Below are 15884 nucleotides of genomic sequence, written 5' to 3' on the forward strand. Positions count from 1 at the left end.
AGCTTGTTCCATAGCATTTCTCTGATGACTTGATGTTATATCATGTGTAGAATACGCTGTGTTCTCACAATGATCTGAACATCCATCCCCCAAAATTCTGAGCCCTGTTCCCAGAGCAGTTATGACCTAGTGACCTATCCTATGGGGCCCACAGCAGGAAGAACCCCACACGGGACTGTTTATGGGAAAGTCTGTAAATTAAGATTTGAGCAGGAAAAAGCACATTTGAGTTTGGTGCATTCTCACACATTGCATCTGCCTACACAGGAGTCACTAACCTGGCCCCAGAGGCAGTACCAAGGCAGCTAAAAAGAAGAGAGCACACAAACACAGATGCAAGATTTGGGCAAAACAAAATCTGGCCCAACGAAATACCAGATAAATATTGGGAAAAAAGGTACTGTTCTCATGGTAGCTAGAAAACAAGTGAATTAGAAGAAAACACTGAGTGAAGAGAGAGGGTGGGAAGGACAGAGCAGGGAGCATCCATGGAAGAATCAGCTCAGGCTGGGGACAGCTCTTGGAGGAGGCCCATGAGCTGCCAGGCAGCAGCCACACGAACTCCATCTCTGACTCTCCGCCACTTACGAAGCCACTTTGGTTCATAAGCTCCTGTTAACAGACAGGGTAAGTAAATCGAGTTAGTGGTCAGTCAGGCACTGTATGGTTGGTTCCAGTTTGGTTTACTGACCAGCAAACGGGGCTGGGACTAGGTGACCTTTAAAGGTCCCTTCCAACCTAACACATTTGATGATTCTGTTACAGGAGAAGAGGAAGAAAATTCTTTCAGTTCAATGTTTTGGTGTAAATACGCAGCTACTCAACCATCCAGGCAAACCCAGTCAGGCTGAAAAACCCTGCCACAAAACAGCCATTAAGCCCAGTTACAGCTGTGCCTTTATTACTGCTGTAAGACAGTGGTTTCCCTCTGGGTAATGCTCACCATGGAAATAGTCTGTGTTAAAACTGGAGTTCACCAGTTTCAAGTAAGGTGCTGTAGTCTGCAGCCAGCTCATTTGTATTCATAACTTCTTACTGTGACTTGTTCCAACTGGTTTGTATGTTAAGGTTAAAGCTGCTCTTTAGTACCCACTGTGCATCCCCTGGACACACCTCCCAGGCAGCGGTCCTGGCTTTCTGGCCTTCCCACTCAGGAGTGTCATCCAGCTACACGGACAAGATCCCAGCGATACTCTTCCTCTTCCACCCTTACTGCTGCTCCCACCGCCTCTGCGACACGTAAGCCCGTTCCCGCCGCCGCTCTGCAAGGCAGCAAGGCAGGCACTCACTAAACTCAAATTACATTGTCAGAGAGCTTTCTTCTTTTATTCCCCTGCTGTAAGTACAAATCAGCACTGACAGAAAATAACAAAGCAGCCTTTATGCCAGGGTCATTGTACCTTCAGATGTCCTTGCCAGTGTTTGCAAGCTTTTCTTAACTCAGCTGAACTACCACATCAGACCTGGAGAAACCTGGTCTGCCAGCACTGCTCTGTACGGTCCAAGGGTTAGCTACCACCTGGCTGGATGCTGAGGATCCATCCCCTCCTTCCAGCCAGGAGCCTGAGGCTTAGCTCTCCTTTCTTCTGTGAACGAGCAGCGGAAGGAGCGTTTTCAGACTGCGAATAACAACGAGCAATGTTTATATTGGTGTTTTCCCTGGATGCCACTCACAGTCTTTTCCCAGGTCATTCTCTTGCTTCAAAAATCGTAACTGCTCTGACATCTTAACCGCGTTACATTAAGCAGATGCCTTAATTGGGAGTTGAGTAAATTATGAATGGCTGCCGCTGGATTGTGGGTGGTCTGTCTGGCACCAGGCCAAAGAGTCCCAGATGCCTCCAGGCTACACCAAGCTTCCTCAATCTCAGCTCTCACATCCACCCTCCTCACAGCCATCTCCTCAATCCTCAGGCACACTGAGGAGCAGATGGATGCTCCTCCTCATTGCCCAGCTCTTCTCAACCCTGACGAAAGTGGCGTTAGCTGCCGTACAGCTCTCCTTCCACATCCAGCAAGTAACCCCAGAGGAACCGCTTCTCGCCCACCACACGGTGCTACCAAGTACGTGACAAGCACAGGGAAACAGATGACATCTGTTACTGTGGCAAGTGACCTTGAAATAAACCAGCAGAGGTGACATTGCTCCCTTAGAAACATGGAATTTGTACTTACTGTACAGAAAAGCATAACTCACCACTTCATACCAAGTGCTCTGTGACACAGTGGGAATTACAACCTGGAACACGGAGCTTAAGACTCAAATGCAAACATTTAAGTGTTCAATTGCCAGAAGACTGTTTAACAACAGTATGAACTACAGTTACAAGCAGCATCTCCAGCAGTGTGGGATGATCACGCTGCCCAGTCATGGCCTTGCACTTGATCTGCGTTCATTCTGCCAGAAAGAACTGTGTCTCCAAAAAACCCAATCCCAGGGTTCGAAATACACCAGAGGTTTTTCACTGCTGCACACCCTTCCCAAGTTAGCAACTTCTTTAAGGGAAATCCCATGTAAACATAGCAGGCATTCCTAAGGGATAAATAAGAAATAGCAATAGTGAAGCAATGCTCTAAGCACCAAGCAGAAAGCTACCTGCCAAACTGATACAAAGCCTGAACTATGCTGTGTAACAGATGAGCCGCGGTGTTGGCAGAGGTCACCTTTCTTCTGAGACTAGAGAACTGACATTTCAAAAGGACGGGGAACTCACTCTTCTCTTGACATGATAATTTACTCCAGGAGTTGTTCAATATTAGTACATTTAGGCAATTTAATAAATGGCATGTTAGAAAAACACTGAAGGAACAAACAAGCCAATGCTGCCGTTATTATTACAAGTGGCTGGGTTGTGTCACTGGTCCTTTGCTACAGTGACCAAGTCAACTGGATGCCTGAGAAAGCAACTCTTGAGAAACTGAAGCTGAAGACAGCTTTCAGATAAAAATAACATGGAGGACTGGAGGTAGACAAAAGCAAAGACCACCCGTGACTGATTTCAAATATATGTAAACTGTCTCCGTTACCATCTGCATCAGGTACTAGATCTGCATTCAGTGACCCTATACAAACCAATGTAATATCAGAACCCCCTTGAGATTAAATCCAAAATAAGTCACAGCAAAGGTGGGTCCTGGTTAAGACTGGACAGTGTTTCAGTGATGTGAAACTATCCAGCACACAGCACCAAACCCCACACCTAACTCTGTGCCACCCACAAGTGTGGATACAGAAAGCAATGATGTGGGACAAGGCTGGCTTGTAATTTAAACTGTCAGTTTCCTGAAACAAAATACCTGAAAACATCAAGCTCAGGTGAAGGTACGCAGGCAACAGAGAGTTGTAAAATGTGACTGTCAAAGGATACACATAAATCCATACAGGGCAAGCACAGTTTCTTTTCACTAAAGCAAAGAAAAGCCAAGAACTTTCTGTGATGAACTCTGTCAGGAATACTTTCCAAATCCATGCACATTTAAGGGAAAAATATAAACCTGGGTGTACTTTAACTAGCAATAGGACAAGATGGAACGGCTGCAAGCTGTGGCAGGGGAGGTCAGGTTAGAATTGCGGAGAAATTTCTTCTCAAAAAGAGTGGTTGGGCATTGGAACAGGTTGCCCATCCCTCAGGGTGTTCCAGGAAAGGCTGGATGAGGTACTTAGGGACATAGTTTAGTGAGTAATATAGGTGGTAGGGGGATGGTTGGACTAGATGATCTTGGAGGTTGTATGATTCTAAACATTACCAGATGGCCTCTATGTAGTACAGATTGCTGTCACCCTTTGCCCTAAGTGAAAGTCAAACACAAAATGGAAAATATGCAATCTGCAGAGTCCTTTCTTTTCTTGGTAGATAAACATGGGAGCAATCCTTGAAAAGTACATCCCAAACACATGTGGAAACTTCCTATTCAACACTTGTTTCAAAGTCACACTGACCTGGGCTGCACAGTGCAGTGACAACCTGTCGCGCATCACGAAGTGACTGGAGGTCGGTAGGAGTGGGAAGTCTGAGCTAATGGTCTTCAGCCCAGGGCAAGGGGAGCAGTTTGGGCCAACTGTATTCTGCCAAATGCAAGGCATTCCAGCTATCTCAAGTGTTTGCAAAGCAGGAATCGAGTTGATACAGGCCATCCTAAGTGGCATATCTCATGGAACTATTGATTATTCAATGAATAATTGCAAGGGAAGGTAAGTATTGATATGCGTACGGCTCTCTGAACCAGCTCCCCGCTCTGCAGTCTGTCACGGTACCGAAGGCACCATCACTAACCTGCAGTCAAGGACAGCGACTGCAAGTTGGAAGGTGCAGCAGTGCTGCTGTGTGGGCATTAGCTCTCTGTCAGCAGAGAGGCCCTAAAGGGACAAGTAGCAAATTAGACCTGATGTCTCTCTGTCTCAGGTTCAGGTTAACAGAGCATTTTATATCTGAAATAAAGGGGTTTCCTCTAAACATTCTCTTACTTCTCTGGCATTACTGCTAGTGAGAACTTTTAAAGAAGTTCCTAAAAATAATGTCCTGAGGGTCATTATTTTGTTCAAGGTGAGATCTCCACGCCAAGCCAGACTGCCTGCCTTCCCTCTATTTCAGCTTGCTCCTGAATGTGTTTTTGTCCCTGAGAGTAAACACACCCATCGTGAGATTTTGACTTCTTTAATTTAAAGATTGTATTACAGAAAAAGTTTAAGTAAGGAATCCTTATAAGGATTAACTCTTGACATTGTATATTGCCAAGATACAGTGTAGCTGCAAGGGCTCTATGTGAACCTTCATATAAGTTGCTTTCTTACATACACAGTTGCTGAACAACAAAAATGGTATTTACCATTTGTAAGAGAAGACAGTGGTATTTAAACAGTCCTTTTACCAGTGTGTTCTGGTTTTCCCAAATTAGAACCACGCCATATTAAAACCACAGACCCCTATCATACAGAAACAAGAGAGACGAATGCTCTGGAGATCGCAGCTGATGAAACATTCAAATGACAACTAAGGAGTGTTGATTATGTAGAACGGTTTCTTTTTTACTGGCAGGTCAAATATACTAGAAACGTACAAATATTTTTGATAATCTAATTCCAGATGAACTCAAAACACTGAAGTAACATACACAGGCTAAGAGAATTCAATACTGTTCCAAGGCACTTACTGAATCTCCATGACTAGATGAAAACCAGAACAAATTAGGTCCGACGATTTTAACAGTATATAATATAAAAATAACCTTTTGCTTACAATTTACAAAATGTATTACAATCTTTATCTCTGCTAACCTGCAATTCTGGCTGTGTGTGTCCAGCAAGTTTTGTAAAAAACCCCAGAAACTATTTTCTAAAACTTCAGGGCAAATAATTTACAAATAAGGTACACAAAAATTTAGATCATGCAGAGATTTCTTACATCTTCTGTTAATATTTTATGATTGCAACTTTATCAAATTATATACTTACTTGCCCTGTACATATACAAAATAATGCATACATGGTAATCAAACGTTAGCAAAAAGTAGTCCATAAACACAATCTGTCAAAAGTATTACTATATTAACATATGTCTACAAGCAGCGTGTAACAGGGTTAAAAGACATTAAGGCAATAATACTTGAAGTTACAAAATAAATCATATGTAATACTTTCTCCTAAGTGTAATAAGGCAGGTAGATGGCCCCAGCAAAAAGTTAAGTTGTAATACTGGAATCCACTGCTGTGAACAACGTTTAAGGTTTTGCGTGGGATGTACAGTAAGAGTGTACCATTTGGTAGTTAGATCTACTCTGCTCTGTGTTAGTCGCCCCCCAAAAGAGTGGAATAGTATTTGTCTAGTTCTCAGTGGCACTTGAGTTTTCCAGTATAATTTATTGATAGCATGTCCATTGGTTCTCAGATCATGTCCATTCTGAAGGTGGCTCTCTTGGTCCTCGGGGCTTTCCACAGCGGTTTCCAAAACCTAAGGAAAGAAATGATTTAATTGTTGCCCCAGGGGACACGACTCAGTCTCACAAGTGTTGGCAGCAGTCAGAAGATCACTGTAAGACCACTCCAGCTCTGAGGGAAGAGGTTTAGTCTCAGGGCTAGAAAACAACTGGACAGCATTAGGAGTCTAAAGGCAGCATGGCCATTGGAAAAACAAACATGAAGAATCTGCATATAATTACGGTTCACTGTTTAACCCTCACTGGGAAAGTACTCAGTAAATACAGCACTACAGCCTTTGTCATCATTCACTGATTGTTTCCTTCTCTGTGTACTAAGGAAGTTTTGTCAGGTACTATTTCTGAAAGTTCAGTGCTCTACAGCAGTGATACCCCATTTTGACTGCTTCTCTGGTGTATACATTCTAAAACACAAAGCAGAGAACAACAGAATCACTCATTCTGGGACAAGCTCTTTCAGCAGTGCTAAAGACTCAAGGCAGGCTTATTGCTTTGCCTGGGCTCTGCACCTCAGCAAGTTGGAGGGAGACAGCTGTAGCAACTATCCACGTTAGTGCTATTAATGAATCTTCTGTTTAAATTATCTAGTGATTATATTTTGAATTAATGATAATTACCAATGTCTGTTACTTCTGCAGGATATTCTGAAATTTGACCTCTTGTATCAGTGGAACCAGGAAAAGAAATCTGAGGTAAAGCGTCAGTCGGGGTTCTGTTGCTTCTTTCAGGGCGATCTGGAAAACACCCCCAACCCCGTTACTGTAACATCCATTTAGTCAGCACTGCATGAACACTGTTTTTAAGTACAGCTCAGCCCAGAATACAACTTGCAGCAAATATTCTTGGCAAAAATAAAGACTTAAAAGCCAACATCTCATTTTTTTCAAAAACATACTTCAAGGCTGTTTATAAAGCAGATGTCCAATGACAGCAACACATTCCCATTTGAAAAATACAGATTCTTTTTTAAAGTTTGTATGAATATTTCAAATCCCATGTATCACCTATTTTTAGCAAGAGCTCACAGTACCATTAAAAACATCAATATAAATGCATCTCTTCCTGTTCTTTCTAAACTGATGGTGCTTAAGACAACATAAGTAACTTTGTTGCATTACTTGTATAACTATCCTATTAGCAGATATATAATACTTCTGAGAACTAATTTATTTTAAATAATAAATTTAAATAAAAGGCTTAGAGTGGAAACAGGTTGCTGCAAAGTTAAACACGGGCTGAAAGACTACACTTCTCACCAAAGCCTTTTTGGAAGGCTTTGATAACTATGCAACATGCATACATGTACATAAATAAACATAGACTACTCAGAGCTGAACATACTCCTCCTCTTGTTACCAAATTAAAGAAATTAATTCACCAATTTCTACAATTTCTATTGCAATAGCATGGGAAGGTCCTAATAAAGCTGGAAAACTATCATCATTGTGTCAAATTCAGCATTTTTGGTGGCCTCATTATTTTAGCATACCCAAGTTTAATATTAATTGTCAAATCAGACTTGTAACTTGCTTCCTCAGAAAACCTTTGAAGCTTTAAAAACAGGCAGCCTTGTCAGAACAGCCAGTGTTTTGGCAATATATTTACACACCCTCAGAGCAGAGGCCAAGTTCAGACAGAATTTTTATTCAATAGGAAAAGCATATTTAGAGGTGTGCTTGTGGCAAGATTGATGTAATTTTTAGAGGTTTGCCAATTAAATTAGAAGAACTGTGGGTCAGAAGTAGCTTTCAAGGTAATCATATGTGTACATTTATGTCACAGTTAGATCATGAAATAATTGTGCATTTCCAGAAAAAAAAATTCTCCCTGATTATTTTCTAATGTTCTAACAAAAAATATTCCCAAAACACTTTAATCAGTTCAAATGGTTCAGTTACTTGAGCTTTCTACTCTTAAGGAGTTAGTGAAGAGATTAACAAGTGTGAAAATAACATTTCTTTTGATAATAAAAAAATTTTAAAAAAACCTTTTCCATCACTTACCAGGTAGTACAGGTGAAGCTTTTTTCAAACCCTGTTAATGAGAAATATTTAAAATAATTTTATAAAATGCTTCCAAAATACGAAAAGAATGTCATAAATCTAAGATTATGAAAACATCTCTAAAAATACACAACACTCATGGAAATATCCACTTGCTTCTACATTTCTGAGTTGCTATAACACTGACAAAAAACAGCTACAGTAGGTAGTAAAGAATTTACTATTAGACCATTATTTAATAAAGAATTTAAATGGTCACATTACCAATTAGTTGCAAAATTAGCTAGTTGTGTTCTCATACTAAATTTACAGCCCTTGGAAATTCACATCTAACTTTTTGTGTCAGACTTTTAGGTGGGGTGTAGAGGTGGCTGTAAAGCCTATTGGGGGTGTATGACAAAAGGCACAAATACAAAGAGGATTTACATGCTTTTCAAGTTTTGCCAGCTGTTTATGCTGAATGACTTTGAGCCTGATGTAAAATGTAAAATCTGATGGACAGAAAAGGGTTTAAAATAAATATGGATACAAGGAAAAATTTCAATTCTCCCCCAGCTTGAATTAGGCTATGATTGATTAATGGCAGACAGCAAGCTCCAGAAAAACAGCATATTTACCCTCCTAGAACCATAATTTAAGGTACATTAAGGATGACCTTTAGAATTATGGCTGATCTTAGAAAACCAGAGAGTATTTCTGGAAAGAAAACATGTTCTTAAAGCATACAGCTTAAAAAACATGATCTTAACATTCAGTGGCTCAGGAAGAGGAAAAACTGGCTAGTTGTACATGCTCAACAGCTGTAACCTTTCACCAGCACATATTTTAGTTTGTTGTAGCTCCCAACCAAACCAGACATGACTGATGGGTACAGACTCATCTCCTGTACTTACTGCAGAGCCTGTTTGCTCAGGGAGATGCTGATCGCGCAATATGCTCCACTCAGGCTGTGCAGCCTTAGCTGGCTTCGGCAAGGGTGTGCCTAGGAAAAATCCAATCACAGCACACTTGAGTTATCTCCATGGTGTGGCATTACAACACAGTATTAGAAATAGGTTATAAGCCAACTTTTAGAAGTTGAACTCTTCTATAGATATGAATCTTTCTTTACATGAAGAGATTTCAAGTTAAGGGAAGACTCCACAATTCAAAACACAGGACCGCAGGGGTTGCATTATGGACATTCATTTCCTTCATTTGGAGGTTCCTAACCAGACAATCAGCTGCTTTTTCAGTAATGTTTGTTAAATGTTGTTATACCAACCATGCAAACACAGATCTGAAAGATCTGTTTCTTTACTTAGTAAAGAAAACACAAGTCAGGACAGCTATACCCGTCCTTCACTGACATCATGCAGAAACACAATCAGAATTTAAATGGGCTTAATGATTCCAGTCCCAAATATAATTTTCTGCTTTGGAGGGAGGGGTGGAGGTTAGGGGGGAAAAAGAAAAAAAAAGCAGCTTTGTTCCCTGTGTTCTCATAGAAGGGATGCAAGTCCATAATATCCAAAGAAAGGATCATTTTGATTCTGAACTACCTATGCTTATGATGCTCGAGGGACAGATGTACAAAACTTCAATGTTTTTATGCTGAAAATATCTATATTAACTACTGCCCAAACATCTTTCAAAGACTCACCAAACAAAAGCCTCAGTAAATGACTACACCACACTAGGCTTTTTGGAAGACACACAACCACCTAATACATAATTTAATTTATTTTTTTTTTATTCTGCCATTATTAGCTTGATGAATGAAATATAAATATATAAGCACATCACTTGCCAGTGTCAGTTTTCTCTTTCAGTTGCCCTTTGGATACATGCAAAGAATAAACGATGTTGAACTTAAATGAACTGGGCTTGTTCGCTACACACAGAGCAGTATAAAAATGTCATCATCTTTCCTTTGCCAGGGAAAGGAGAATCAGATAAGCACAGTTCATGTGTTTTCCTGTTCCTTGCCTGGGAGCAGTAGGAAACTACCTGAAATAGCTGGGGAATCCCCTAGCTGTAGCAATTTCCCCACTGCATCTAATTTCCATACCCTTCAGATTGAAAACAAGCTCCACTAAAATCAATATTGAAGTCTCTGATGTACTTAAATATCATGTACCAGCGTGCTTAGTCAGGAAACAAGGAATAATTTGCCTGTGCTGAAGGCTTGTGAGCATCAAACCTCGCTGTAAGCCGTTACACAGGCTGAGATTTCATTCCGCTTTACAGTTCACTCCAACGCTACAATTAACCAAAAAGCAGAGGCTCTCAAACACAATCCTGAAATGCATTCCACATTTTATCCCCAGTTATCACAAAAGATTAAAAACTCACTCTGTTCACTTGCTAATACAAATGATTCTGGTGTTCTTTCTGGGAGCGGGGGAGAGGAATCTTCACTAGCATCAGCATCTAAATCAAAGATGACATTTAGGTAAGTTAAAATACACACACTTCAGTTTTCTTCCCAGATTTTTAGAGTCAGATTTTTTTTGTGAGATCACCCTAAACTTGGTATGAAATTTCAAGCAAAAGGAAAAATATCACTGTAAAAGTTACAAACCATTTTGTTTTATCATGCTAATGCCTTAGGAGCAATTCCATGCTAACAGCACTATCTTCACATTAAGGAGTTAAGAACCAGTTTGTATGGGATGGAAGAAAGAAAAGCAGAATATATTTTCAGTCTAATCATTTGGAGAAGAAAGGCTCAGCAACTACAATGAGTATTTTTTCCTTCATTCTTTCAGCACAAGAATATGAGCAGAATTAACAGGCTGCACTGGAGTGATATTTGATTCTCAAACAAGTAACTTGCCCACGACTGTAACCACAGTACTTATTGCAATCTAATTGCAGTTCATTACATATCTATTTGCAGCCACTGCAAGCTCATTACAACACACTGGTTTCTTGAACTCTTCTGCAGGTACCGGTAACTCTACACAGTTGGTGCTCCCAACTGAACCACTGGCAGAGCTCCCAAACACTGGTAAGAAGCGTGTTGAACATATGTATGAGCGATTCAGCTGTGCTGAAGACAGCCACTTACTAGTGATGAGCAGCAATTGTTATTTTTTCTTACATGGCTCTCACCACATGTACTTCCAAAGTCAGTAGAGCACAGCTAGGTTGCATGCTGCAAGGACATCAGGCAAGGTTGCTTTTCAGGTCTGTGACAGCAAGCTGTAGGGAAGCTCCACGTTAACTATTTCCCTAAAGCCTCAAGTCTTGGTTTGGCTTCCCAAGTCCATCTTGGGGCTCACGCAGGCTGGCTCGCACACTGCCAATATAAACTAGCTAACCAGTCTAGCACAAGGCTTCCTAGCCAGAAGGGTGAAGAAGAGCCAGCAGAGATGGCTACCACTGTTGTCAGTAACACAGGCTGTTCCCTCTCACCTCAGGAGTGTACTACACAAGCTGTTTCAGCAGCAAAAGCCCCACTTCTGCCTGCTCAGAAATTTGGAGTAGAAATTAAAGGTTTAAAATTACTTAAAGTAGCTGCTGCCACAAAAAGTCTCATCTGGCAACTGTATTCTACACAAGAGTCATAAAAAGATGAAAGCATGTTTCAACTAATGAAGCCATGAAGCTTGCCCTGCCAACATGCCAGCAGCAGGGACAGGAGCTCGTGTTCAACTCCAAGACCTGCTCCATCTCAAGTTTACTATACAGCACAAGAAAACGTTAATTAATTGAAGTAGTCTTTATCAAATCAGTAAATAAATCTACTACTGAAAGTGAGTTGGGGGAGGAGGGGTGGTTTGGGGTTTTTTTTTGTTGTTGTGGGGTTGTTTTGTTTTGTGGTTTCAGATCATGCACATAAAGATGTGGTTAAGCCATCAGGCCGCTGGTAAGCTGACAGACAGGCTTCACTGGTGACTGCACCCACACCCCCAGGAGAGTGCTGAACAAGCGTGAGGTGAAACAGGGTTTAGGATCCCTGGTGCACTGTGGGCTCACACTGTATTCTCAGTGACAGATTACAAGATGGGCAACCTGAATACGAAGTGGGAAGAGTTCACTATCATACAAACTGGGACAGAGGCACCCTTGATAATAAGAGGTAAATTATACAAAATTAATACAAGGATTTTAAGCCATTCCTGTGAACTCTGGAACACAGCAGCACAAAGGCTGTACTGTCATTTCAGGGTGTTTCTGATATGCTGTTACATGAAACAAATTGAATGACATTTCTCCATCACATTGATGATGTATCACTTATTTGCATGTCTTATAGCACCTACGTAGGGAGACATGCAGAGGTAATGATTTTCAGTGACAAGCAATGACTGCCCTGGGAAAGGAGGAAAAAAATCTGACTAAAAGTAGTGTTGGAAAAATACTCTAGCATACATATGTCCTCAAAAGAAATCCAAGGAGGACTGCTTGGTATAAATGTTGAAGTGATGATGACATTAAGCACATTTGTCTTTGCTATGCAGAGCATTTCTGAAGTGTCACGGGGTTAAAAACACACACATGTGCAAGTATAGTTTTGTGTGTACACAGCAGACAGAATCTATAGAAACAGATTGGTTTTAAAGCTGCAAACTACTTTGCTTCTGAATATATGACTTTTGGTGAAAGCTGAGTTCACAAATCAAGTACTTGCAAGGAAGCTGGCTCTGCATCTTGCATCAGACACATTTCAGCTCAAAGTCACGTAGCCTGCAGACTCCAGAAGCGAGGCCATGGCTCTGAGGAGCTCTTAGCACAAGAGTCTGATCTAAATACAGAAGCTCGTGTTCTCCTTTCAGCTCCACAGCCGTACTATGTGCCTAGTTGGGCTTTGCACAGGGAGTTACCAAGGCCTAATTTGCTCTCCCCAGCTCTCTCCTCTGTCTGATCTAAGTGTGTCAGCCTGACAGAAATCTGAATCTGTACTGCAACATTTTGCAGAACCAGTCTTGCAAACTTTCCTTGTTCAAAAACAAAGATCTGAAAAGCAGTAAATGATTAAAAGCAACTTAATTTTTAAAGTGCTACTGAAGTGGAATGGGGATTTTTAGATAAACAGCAATATTACTCTGCCTCTCCTTTGCCACATACAGCAAAAGAGGAAAGCAGGGCTAAATATTTACAATGATACTAAAATAAAGGAGCTAAATCATGACCAGCTTCAAAGACTGATATGGCAAAGGAGGTTGTATCTCCAATTTTGAGACCAGCACTTGAACCAGTAAGCACAAATTTGATGTGTGTTTGCACAATCCCGTTGAAGATACTTTGGCTACTGAAAAGTGCCACTACTATAGACGCTTCCATGAAATTGGACATGGATGAAAAAAACGTGTCAAACAATAACACAGAAACCTGCAGTTAAGAATGCATCCACACCTCGCAAATAAGCTTTCGAAGCAGCTTTTCAGGGTCTGCAGTACCAACATTGTAATAAACATAGCTTGTGTGCAAATTGAGAGCTGGGAGGAGATGAGTTGTTCCCTTCCAGAAGCTGCCAAACTACACTGTTTAAATTTACATTGAGAAAATCGCTTTCTAAAGAAGTTTATGTTGTCCAAACCTAAAGACCAGGTTGAAGAGCAGCACTTCTGAACCACAATGACACCTACCTTTGCCATCCTCAGAACACGTTCTGGCTGTTAAGTCTTGCCTAGCAATAGACATTGGCAATACTTTTCTGGCAGCAATGTTTTCAGTACTAGTGGCAGCAGAAACCGTGGCACTTGCGGTTGAAACGTTGGATGCACTTCTGCTCATGGCTCCGTCAAAGTTCATCTCATCCGTGTCCGAATCGTCCGAGTGCAGAGGATTAGTGAAACAGAGGGGTGCTCGAACAGGAATACTGTGGTCAGCGTTATCACTGGAAGGATGTTCAACTGTGGTGTTTGATACCAGAGAGAGAGTTTTAACACCGTGACACACGCTGTCTGAAGGCATGTCCTCAGACACCGGTGTGCGCAGTGCACTGTCAGGCCCCTGCAGTGACCACGTGGCATGTCCCTTCTCTGTCAGAGGCAGGCGATCTGGTCTTGGTGGAGTATCAGAAACCTGCTGACTGTGCAGATTTTCCGGTGAAGGTATTAAGGCTGTGCTAGACTGTGGCACGCTGCATTCCAGACATGAGTTTTGAGAAGCATCTGCAAATGAATCCCCTGAAATCTGCTCCTGTGGCTTAAAGCTCTTATCAATTACACAGGATGACATAGGCTTAATTTTAATTGCATGTCCCCTGTTCAACAGGGAGTTCCCATCAAAGCTTCGTGGTCCCTCCTGAAGAGGTACCTTCTTGATTTCAAAACTTAAGTTGCGCTCCAGCCTCTTCTCCACACGTTCACTAGGTTCATTCTTCCCTGAATGTTCTGTTGACTTATTATAATTCTCGTTGAGGTCTGTTGAATGCTCCGATGAAACCATGTGCAAAACGGGCTTTGGATGGTATCTGTCATTGTCCTGCCACACAGTAGTGACTGTTGCATAAGCTGATGGGGGAGATGGTGTTAAGATTGGTGGTACTGGCTGAGGCTCTGGAGGCTGCAAGATTTCTTCTTTCACGTCTCCTTCTACAAGGCAGCTGCAAAAAACCAAACACAAAACACAATTGCATCTTTTCTGTATTTGGACAGTATTTTAGGTATCTATCCATCTCCCTCTGCAGTAGTAGTGCTTTCATACCAACGCTGAACTCCAAGCAGCGCTTTCACTGTACACAGACAACAGTTAGAGAATATGACTAATGGGGTTGTGAGAACTAAGTCAGCACGTTCAAAATGTCTTTCAGAATATCCCAAAGACACGCATTCAGGCCACAGCTAATCCTCACTGATAGTTCAAAGATTGCTCACATCCTTTCCCAGAAGTATTTCCTCAAAGAAAGGCCCTCTCGTGGCAGGATTTCAGTACTTTGCTTTCTTCTGTTTTAAGAAGTGGCTCCGAGCAACTCGGCCTGGAATTCAATTTTCAACAATGCCAGGAAAAGTTTCTTTTAAAACTGACATCCTCTTTAATACCAAATATGTGCCTTTGCTTTTATTCTTCCCCACACGTCCAGAAGGATTTTATTTTGCTATTTGTGTGTTTAATAGTTTCTCCATAGTTTCAAGCCTAATGGTCAATTTGCTTCCACATTAAATGTAAAATATTTGACTACATACATTTTGCACAACTAAGGTCTTGTCTCCAAAGGGTAATTAGGCATTTTCCTTCAGAGCCTTTAAAAATATTTCTTTTCATTATGTAAAACTAGTAACAGTGGTAACTGAGGTGCAAACAAATAAGTGACACGAACAGGAATATGCTGAAATAATAATTAAAAAATTACTTTCAATCCAGGCAGATAAATCAAAGCACAGTGGACTACGGTTTTCAAAGGACTACGGCTTTCGATACGGCCACATGCTTGAGCTGAGAAACCAGCCCTTTTTAAGTAGAAAGCTCAGATCACCTCCTGCTGTTGGCATAAATGTCCTTCACGGGGAAGTAATAAACATTCTATACAGGCCAGCACATAATGTCCAAGACAGTAATATTTAGGAGACAGATACTCCCATTACCCCATGGTAAGGGAACAGACAGTTCCCAGGTTCACAGAGTCTTTACTGACAAGTTCAGATGGTCCCAGCACCCAAATAAACTTGAACAAGCAGGAATCAGCCAAATCATCATATACCTTTAGTTTAAGATAATCTATACCATGCATCACCAAATCCAGCTCTGCAGCATCAGACTTGGAACTTTCCCTTGGAGATAAGGACCTTAGCCTGAACCTTCCAGTCAAGAACTGAATCTATTCAGAAGAGTGTTCATAGTACTCCCATGAAATGGACTATTTGCAAATGAACTGAAGGTTGCACACCAAAAACCAGAAAGCAAAAATTTTCAGAAAGGCAAAACCTCTTACTACCAACTAGGTGACAGAAAAAAAACCTGGGAGAATACAGCCTGTCTGACAGATCTGCAAGGCAGCACATCAGCACTAAATCC

The 15884-nt window shown here is 41.3% G+C and overlaps 1 protein-coding gene across 1 annotated transcript in view; it reads right to left on the bottom strand.

The window, feature by feature from the left end:
• Positions 1–5820: 5820 nt before the first annotated feature.
• The window catches only part of PTPN12 (protein tyrosine phosphatase non-receptor type 12), a 74125-nt gene continuing 64061 nt past the window's right edge, over positions 5821–15884 (bottom strand). The window contains exons 13-18 of the mRNA XM_084279124.1: positions 13514–14475; positions 10272–10349; positions 8831–8919; positions 7938–7968; positions 6552–6668; positions 5821–5948 (exon numbers count right to left, since the gene is read on the bottom strand). Coding sequence (XP_084135250.1) covers positions 5887–5948; positions 6552–6668; positions 7938–7968; positions 8831–8919; positions 10272–10349; positions 13514–14475 — 1339 coding nt within the window. The 3' untranslated portion in view covers positions 5821–5886. The remainder of the gene's footprint in view (positions 5949–6551; positions 6669–7937; positions 7969–8830; positions 8920–10271; positions 10350–13513; positions 14476–15884) is intronic.

Source organism: Gallinula chloropus (assembly GCF_964237585.1).
Source record: "Gallinula chloropus genome assembly, chromosome: 1".
In the NCBI taxonomy this organism is placed as follows: domain Eukaryota; kingdom Metazoa; phylum Chordata; class Aves; order Gruiformes; family Rallidae; genus Gallinula; species Gallinula chloropus.